This window comes from Leuciscus leuciscus, assembly GCF_965113295.1.
Source record: "Leuciscus leuciscus genome assembly, chromosome: 13".
Lineage (NCBI taxonomy): Eukaryota > Metazoa > Chordata > Actinopteri > Cypriniformes > Leuciscidae > Leuciscus > Leuciscus leuciscus.
The window spans coordinates 18,373,806-18,383,082 of NC_138737.1; the positions used below are offsets into that span (position 1 = coordinate 18,373,806).

Below are 9,277 nucleotides of genomic sequence, written 5' to 3' on the forward strand. Positions count from 1 at the left end.
CTGTTGTGTGTGTGCGCGTTTGAGTGGGAGAGAGAGCGGGAGAAAGAGTGTGCTTTTCGTCCATAAAAATGTAATTGTGTGCCAAAAAAATTGAATTCATTTGACGTCTCTCTCTCTCTCTCTCTCTCTCTCTCTCTCTCTACTGCATTAATAACTGAATTCTGCTATCGGTGGCTGAAGCCTCCATTACTAGCTATAAAATGACCTTTTGTAATTAGCAATGGAGGCTTCGGATTAGATGCATAAGAAATTAGTCCTACATAGCCTACAAGAGAATTTAAGGACAAAAACCTGACAAATGTCTTGAAATACATGATCTAAAGAATGTTTTGAGGTGTGGTAACCATAGTATAGGCGGAATAATTGACTCTGGGCCGTTGATTTATTAAAAAATAATGCACACCCAATAACCCCTTACATAATATTATTATTATTAACATTATAAGTCACATTTATAAAAAGATACCAGACATTTCAAGATGTATTTTTTCCTGAAACAAACCTTTCTGGAAGAAAACATGTGTTATGGTGGTTCTGCACAATGGACAGGGTGTGTTGGTGGGGCAGTTCTTGGCCAGTGTCCGCAGACAAGGCTCACAGAAGACGTGGCTGCAGGGATGGCACATGTATGGACTGAAGTAGACATCCAGACACACTGCACAGATATAGCCTTCACGATCCCGGCTGGGCAGCTCCTCATCCTCACTGCTGCTAGATGGGTTCCCTGTAGAGCTCTTCAACAGAGAGGAGATGTGACTCAGTGCTGTTAAACTCAACAATCTGGTGAGCTTCACCTTTACTAGGGAGCATCGCTTTCAATGTTATGCTGATGGTTCGTAAAAACAGTGTTTTAACTTGACCTTTAACACACTTGGTTGTTGGACTATTAAGCACAAGACTCCTCTGATGCATAGGGACTGTCCGCATAATTACAGTTCTCCCACCCATTGGGACCTCCAGAGACCATGCTCCTTTTTCCCTAGTTGTGTCATTAACACCAAATACACATCTCATAAAAGTCTCCACATCCCACTTGACAACCCAGGATATCACATGGAATATTGTTTTTAATGTCTCCATTAGATTTACATGCTTCCAAGGTCAAAAAACACTTTAATTTTCTCACAATTTACATTGCAGTATGACCTGTTTTCTCACAGAGTATGAAATGGTTCAATTCACTAAAGGATCCTAACTTTAACCCTTTTACTGAGAACCTGCTGTGGTCTGATTGGTAAGATGGCCCAGTCTGTTGCGATTGGTGTATTGCTTTCAGCATATGTTGGAAACCAAACGCCTATTACCATATCTGAATTTCAGCTCTGGAGGCTCCCTCACCTGTATACACAGTGATACAAATTGTAACAATGCCGTTGGTTTTACCATATCAATTTGAGCCCGAGTCCACATCCTCATCCTATTGAACTACATGCAAAGTAGATCTGCTTTCGCAGCACATAAAACAGCATCTTCTCGACATGTTGGCCTCAGCTACAACAACAATGTTTGACGGTGTGTCAAAGTAAGATGTTCACAGGCAGCTATTGAATAGTGTTTGGAAAAGTTACTTTTAAAAGTAATCCGTTGCAATATTGTGTTAATCCCTAAAAAAGTTTCTAATTGTTTTTTATGTTACTTTTTATGGAAAGTAATGTGCTACTTTTTCTCTGGGCTGGGCTGGGCTTGCTTGTTTGTTTTTTAATAAAATTTTAAAAAGTTATATATTTTTATTGGCAAATGTAATGGCCTCCCTTTTCACACTAAAAGTTAAATGAATAAGCCTCAGTATAGGGTGCAGCTCAAACAAATCATTCAGCTTCAGCAATAAATAGTTATTTTTTGCTTATTGTACGGTTGAATTGGATAACTGAAGGTCAGCAAAGACATTAGTTATTAAAGTGACAATAAATACACAAAGTATATTTGTATTATTTAACATATTTCATTATTGCAGGTTTGCGTAATATTCTGAGTTTGTATTTCACTGTATTGCGTTACTTATTTGAAAAAGTAATTTAGGTAGGCTATTTGCTGTAAATTTAAAAGTAATGTGTTACTTTACTAGCTAAGTGAAAAAAGTAATCTGATTACGTAACTCACATTACTTGTAAAGCATTACCCCCAACACAGCCAATGAAGACCACACAGTAGGCAGGCATTATGCAAATTTGTTAAATAAATAATCAACAAGAGTATTTTAACTGGTATGCCATGCCACACTGTACCAAAAATATGTTGTGTGCTCTCCAAAAGGGGGAAAAACTGCCTACAACTCGAAAGATTTATGTTTCTCTTCACTGTTTTATGAAGGGTCCTTACCTCCTCCTTCAAATCACAACTCACCCCTCTTCTAGCCACTGGACAATTAGAAATGAAGGAGCAAAATACATCATTGCATTTGAGTAGGCTGTAGTGATCAGACCAAAACCAGTGAATTATTGGACCAGTGGTTTCTAAGAGCAGTTGTCTATGGTTTGTGATTTCTTATGAGACACTTTGGGGTGTTGTGCTTTAAAGATTAATCATTGTGAAGAGAAACATCCACTTGAAATTTTACAACAGTGATGCAGTGAGCGTTAATGCTGGTGAATGGGTTTATTGCATTGAGTTGAGAATCCCTAATGCAGAACCTGTTGATTGTTAAAAGGTGCCCTCTGCTGGAAAATTATACATTCTGTGTTAATGATCCGGGAGTGATCATTCAGCTTTATAAATGTGCTAGCAAAAAAAAAAAAAAAAAGGAAGAAGCAGTGAATAATATTTTAAAATATATGAATACATGAAAGGGATAATGTGCCATCCAGTTATTATTGCAAAACATATTATTTTAATTTTAATAAATATTAATTTGAGAAACATATTTTAAGAAAAAGTTGTCCAGCACAAAAATCACAAAATTCATATATAAGCCTATTATTGTTATTATTATTATTGTTATTATTAGCCTATCTGCAATCAGTTACTTGTTGTTCTGGGTGGTGTGTCCATTGTACCATTGTGTTTCCATTGTTTTAACTGAAAACTCATTTCAAATGTCAAAAGTTTTTAAATCATAAAAGTAATAGACCTAATAGACCTACAGTAATAGACCTCCGATGCTGATATATTATCGAGCTCAGAGATAATACTTCCGTTTTTCTATTCTCCGTTTATCAGCCAAACTCTTTTAACCTAAAATATTTCTATGAAGTACCCTCTGAAATATTAAGTTAGTATTTTCACAACTTATTTGCATGTTCACGGTTCTCTGATATTGGTTAAAGAGCACATGACACGCAGGTAAACAAATTAAATATTTCACTTTTTCCCCATTTCTTTTATTTTAAAATGATTTCTTTATGTTTGACATTTTTATGATTAAATCAATTAGCTTTACATCAACTCACAAAAACGAATAATAAATTAATAATATTCTTTTTTTTCATTAACTAAACACGGTATTTATTTATATATTAATTTAATCTTTTGGCACCAACTTTATGGAAAAAACTTCATAGAAAACGTCAAAGCATATCATCTTAAGTTTGTTAATGCATTGTCTTTTTCATTTCAAGTACAATTGATAGACAGAGACTTGCAGTAATTGCAAAGGAGCTGATCTTATATTCTCACTTCTCTAGAATTGCAGCTCTTGAGTCAAGAAAGCTAATATCCTGACAGAAAAGCATTGGTCTGTCACACATCAATCCCAGCTTGAACTGCTTTTGAAAGAAAAGCTGCTACTACAGCTCTTGTATGTGTGTGTTTATGCTTCACCTGCACGTTCTCCTGCTGCTGGTTCTGTCTGCAGCGCTCTCTCCTCCTCTGTCTCCTCCTCAGGCTCTTCAGTCGTTTCCTCTCTCTCTTGCTCAGCCTGCGTTCCCCAGTGGGAGTAGGTGTGAGCAGGGATGAAGTCACTCTGCCAACCCGCTCTCCAACCTCCTGTTCCTCCTCAGAGCTGCTGAGAGACATCAGAGGAGCTCTGTGGTTGAAGGAGCTGCCCGCTCCCTGATCTTCGCGAGAGCCTCTGATAATATCCGATCTAACAGGATCAAGATCGGACCTCCTCGAAAGCATCATAGCCCTACTATAGGGAGGCTGAGCAGGAGGGCTTATCCTATGGCATGGGGAAGTGGAGGCCTGCTGGCTGGCTGTGGACCTCAGCGTATGTCCAGTGAGGACATCACAGTCTGGAAAGGGCAGATGAGAGAATCCTCGTGGGGAGTATCGCCCCCTGTAGTGAGCCTCACGACGGGTGTCCATATAGTCCAGACTGAACGCTTTCCTGTGGGCAAGTCTGACTCCAAGTGTGGCCCTCTGCAGGGGTCTGACCTCCAAGCACAAGGCCTCAGCCATACGCCCACGATCCTCTCCTCCATGTGAGCCCATCTCCGAGATCAGACAACTCACTGGCGAAACAAGTCCTCCCCCCCACTGCACCCAACTGGGAACGGGAAACATTTGAGTTCATTGTTGAAGAGGTGAGCAGGAACATACTGGCCTCAGTCATTTTGCACTGTTGACAAAGGTAAAGCCCCCTAAATAGTGGCAGTTCAGCGACCCAATTGTCTCTAGGGGCCTATAGAATTCAAACAGATCACAATGCATGCATTGTTATAAGGGTGGTAAAATTAGGTGAAATAACTAGACCAACCTTTTTCAAAAGACACGGTCAGCTCTTTTTCTATCTGAACAATTGGCAGCATATGGGAATATGAGTCATGCTGACTGAAACGAAACACGTGCTCATTTCATACAGTTTGTGTGGTCTTATTTTTGGAGCTTTATTACTATAGTGATTAAGTTACAAGTGCAAGTGCAAGTAAACAATTCTTTTCACAAAATTATATATATATATATGTGTGTGTGTGTGTGTGTGTGTGTGTGCGCGCGCGCGCGAATTAAATATTACATAATAATATAATATGAAATAAAATAATATATATATAGCAATATAGAAATGAGTGTAAAATGTATATTAATATAAAATGCATGATATATTTTGATAATGATCCTTTAATTTTAACATTTTAATTTTAATGTACATTTGAATAGATACTAACAATGGATTTGTTGTAGGTTATTTCAAGAAAATGTTAAATCAATTTAATGCAATTTTTAAACAAAACACATTGTAAATATTAAACATCAATAGACTATTCAAATATTGATTTTTAATTTAAATGATAGAAAAAGATAACGCTAAAAGATTAAAACATGTAAACAACTTAAACCAAAGAGACATTCAAGTTGAATGTCATTGCATAAGGTAATAATGGGTTAGGCATTATATGAGGTATGTTTATTAATATTAATAATCCATTTCGAAACTATGCTCTCAAACCCTTTTCTGCTTTAATCATCCGAGTAAGTTGTCGGCTTTGCCAGAGTTATGAATGTATTAATATTATTTATATATTCAAGAGCTTTTGAGAGAAAATCTATACTGTGTGGTGTTGGGAGTGATCTGAGTCGTTAGGAAACGGGGTCTCGTTCGATACTTTGCCGTCATTAATGTTCTTTCATCTTTTTGCCATGTTCTCACCAGATGGCAGCAGATTTCCGTTCTGGGTAACACGGGGAACTGTCCACGGTGCTGAAAGTGTTGTTTCTGATGCATCTCTACAAGAAGTCACAGAGTGTATTCTAATAATTCTAATAATCATCAAACTGTTAATGATATTCGAAAGCATCATCATTATACTGGCATATTATACTGTCAGTTTTGCAATGAGCATATAATAATGAATATATTATTTGTATACGTTTTCAGTTAATTAGGCTAGTTGTTCACAGAATGATATGCTCTGTAAAGTATTTTTCATCTTTCTTTCCAACCATTTAACTTATATAGCCATTTGTTTTCTTCAACTTTTTTTCCCAGATAGATTTCAAGCTGATATTTTTCATTAGTAATGAAATTCAAATTGGTTGGAAAAAGTGCAGTTAGTTTAGCACTGCAAAAATAAACTAAACAAATATAAAAGTTTTAGAGGGTTTTTGAAAAACAATTTTCATAGGCCTAATTGTGCCTTAATTGACAACCAAGAAACAATTTAACAAGCACGTTCTTGAATTTGTGTGCTCATCTTTCATAACATCAACTGTTGAATATCTCAAAACATATTAGAATAGCTCATATCCTAAATACAACTTTGTACTACTTTAAAGCTTGCACGACAGCTCTGCAAAGTGCGCGCGCCAACCTCTCAACCATCTCTGACGCACTTAGCACGTCTCGTATAAATGAATTCACCTCGTCACTGGGCGCCAATGATCGCAGCTCGAGCGTGCGGCACTTCCTGAGCCCGGAGCCCGCCATGCGTCTTCAGAGCAGCGAGGTGACCGGCGCGAGGGACTGTTTCTGAGTGACCGCTCTCACCATGGAGAGTTACAACAACACCACAGAAAGCCAAGACTGGAGCGGGAACGAGACGACAGTTAGTGAAGTTGCTCTGTGTTACCAAATAATCGGCTCGCTTTTCCTGGCTGCGTTAATTCTGTTTGCCATATTGGGAAACGCGTGTGTCATCGCTGCCATCGCCTTGGAGAGATCGCTTCAGAATGTGGCTAACTATCTTATCGGCTCTCTGGCCGTCACAGACCTTATGGTGTCGGTGCTGGTACTACCCATGGCAGCCCTGTATCAGGTTTTGAACAAATGGACTTTGGGACAGGAGATGTGCGATATATTCATCTCTCTTGACGTGTTGTGCTGCACCTCTTCCATCCTGCACCTGTGCGCAATCGCTTTGGATAGGTTCTGGGCCATCACCGATCCCATAGACTATGTGAATAAAAGGACCCCCAGAAGAGCGGCTATCTTGATCAGCCTCACTTGGCTAATAGGATTTTCCATTTCCATTCCACCCATGTTGGGTTGGAGGAAACCAGAGGACCGGGCAGACCCCGACGCGTGCACAATCAGCCAAGACCACGGGTACACCATCTACTCAACTTTTGGAGCTTTCTACATCCCCCTCATCCTCATGCTGGTCCTCTACGGGCGGATATTCAAAGCGGCGAGGTTTCGTATAAGGAAAACGGTGAAGAAACCCGAGAAAGCCAAAATCGCGGACAAATGCCTCGCGGTGTCTCCGGCGCTGTTCCCGAGGAAGGCGAACAGCGAGCTGGGCAAAACTTGGAAACGAAGCGTGGAGCCGCAACTGTGCGTAAACGGAGCGCTGAAACACGCGGAGGACGGAGAGTCGTTCGAGATCACAGAAGTTCAAACCGTCTCCAAAAACCACCTGAGCCTGCCCAACAACCCTCAGCCGTGCTTCGAGAACAGAAGCGAGAAAAACACAGAAGCGAAGCGCAAAGTGGCTCTGGCCAGAGAGCGCAAAACGGTCAAGACTCTGGGAATCATTATGGGCACGTTCATTTTCTGCTGGCTGCCCTTCTTCATCGTGGCGCTTGTTTTGCCTTTCTGTCAAGATTGTTTTATGCCCGAGTGGCTGAGGGCAGTCATTAACTGGCTCGGATACTCCAACTCACTTTTGAATCCCATCATATATGCGTACTTTAACAAAGACTTCCAGAACGCATTTAAGAAGATCTTGAAATGCAAATGTATTAGACAGTGAACGAAGCTATTTGATGGAGGCTAATATGCAGATATTGATTGTTAAAGAACTGCTCTAAAGGCATAAATGGACAGTACTTCAGCACAAGAAGAGTTAGAGCTCTGTCCTTGTGTATTTGTTTATCTGTGAAGTTAATCTGCTTTCACCACAACACAATGTGCATATACCACTGGATGGATTCAGGTTAGATCAAGACTCTCAGACCAGCTGAGTTCGTGCATTAAACAATAAAGCCCTTAAAAAATGCTTTTGTTTTATACTGTACATGATGAAAGGCACCTTTCTCCGAGCAAGGAGCAGTTGGTGGGATTGTAAGCACACAGAGACACAAATATCCAGCAGATTATTAATGTAGAAAAATGTAATGTGAAATCATTTCTCTTACATCTATTTGTTTTCAGCAGAGTTTTCTTATTTGACATAGACTGACTGGAAATACCTTGAAATAAAAACATAAATCTAGATCACAAACAATTCACTGTATTTGAATCATTGCCGTTGGGAAGGGTTGGAAAAAGCTTGCAAGGGAAATTTACACATTACCACATTCAGATGTACAATTCAGGAAAGTAATGAACAAAAATATAAATGATATCTATATTATATATTCATATTCATAAATGAGTTAGTATAATGCAGTCTTACAAAAGGAACTCGCTAAAAGGATTATTATGCTCTTTTTTCCTTTGTTTGGCACATAAAGAAGCTTCTCTTAAGTCAAAGATGTTTAATTTGCACATGGACATAAAATTAAAAAATGTGCACATAGATAATAAAGCTATAAAGCATGTAAAGCATGTGTTGAATGTCAGTGCCAGTATCAGAGATGCAGTGCATTACACAATGATCCGTTTGCATCGGGCACAGCTAGGCCTTTGTTCCTCTAATACTGCAGTCGTGCCACACTGCATTAAAACTAATGTAGAACCTGTAAACCAGTTATAGTGATTCAAAATTACAACCCTCAACGGGCTTAAAGAGCCTAATACCCTCAATTAAGTCCAAGCAACTAACATGACTTCAGCTATCGATATAAACCTCCTCTCGTAAATCGAATTGGCTTACGCCACCCCAAACATCCTTAACATGTCTCTCCAGATGTTTAATTATTTAAAGCTAGTCCTTACAGATTATAAACCTCCTCCACTTCCAATGACATTTTCAATGTATCTTTCGAGTGGCCACATGGCATGCACAGTGATGGGAGAGGCAATGGTGCAGAAATGTTATTCAAATAACATCCTAAGGCTCTGCCCACATAGAACCTTGGCAAAATATAAATGTCAGAAAACATAAATGGAAAATACCCAATGTAATGTTTATGATTTGCCTTTCCTCCTACATTTGTAAACGTGCTGTTTTACTGACACACTGCCATGTGACGGACGAGGCCGTTCGGATGAGATGACAGCGTTGATAACTAGACTAAGGATATTGGGAAAGAACACAAAGCACTCGTGGTAATATCCTCTGCTGGAGTGAAATTTTGCTGACTCACTCCTTTAGCGCATAATGAACTAGTTTGAACCATTTTCACTTGTGACATTTATTTTTAAATGTACCACCACTGCTGATGACAGTGGTCATGCCCCCCTGTCAAAGTTATAAATGATCAGCCACCAACTTTGGCTTGATTGGAAACTATAGGGGAAAGGCACAATATGAATTCCTCCCCCTTGTGCCCTGGAGTAAATTGAAATGGCCATGAGGGG

The 9,277-nt window shown here is 39.3% G+C and overlaps 2 protein-coding genes across 2 annotated transcripts in view; one reads left to right on the plus strand and one right to left on the minus strand.

Annotated features, from left to right (window-relative positions):
• The window catches only part of rnf180a (ring finger protein 180a), a gene marked incomplete at its 5' end in the record, with an annotated part of 5,728 nt that extends 1,360 nt beyond the window's left edge, over positions 1 to 4,368 (minus strand). Inside the window, 2 exons of the mRNA XM_082188037.1 lie at positions 503 to 734; positions 3,757 to 4,368. Coding sequence (XP_082044163.1) covers positions 503 to 734; positions 3,757 to 4,368 — 844 coding nt within the window. The remainder of the gene's footprint in view (positions 1 to 502; positions 735 to 3,756) is intronic.
• A 1,899-nt stretch (positions 4,369 to 6,267) lies between these two features.
• htr1aa (5-hydroxytryptamine (serotonin) receptor 1A a) lies at positions 6,268 to 8,022 on the plus strand. Its single transcript, XM_082187351.1, has one exon. The coding sequence runs from the start codon at positions 6,363 to 6,365 to the stop codon at positions 7,563 to 7,565; it is 1,203 nt and encodes a 400-aa protein (XP_082043477.1). The 5' UTR covers positions 6,268 to 6,362; the 3' UTR covers positions 7,566 to 8,022.
• Positions 8,023 to 9,277: the final 1,255 nt, after the last annotated feature.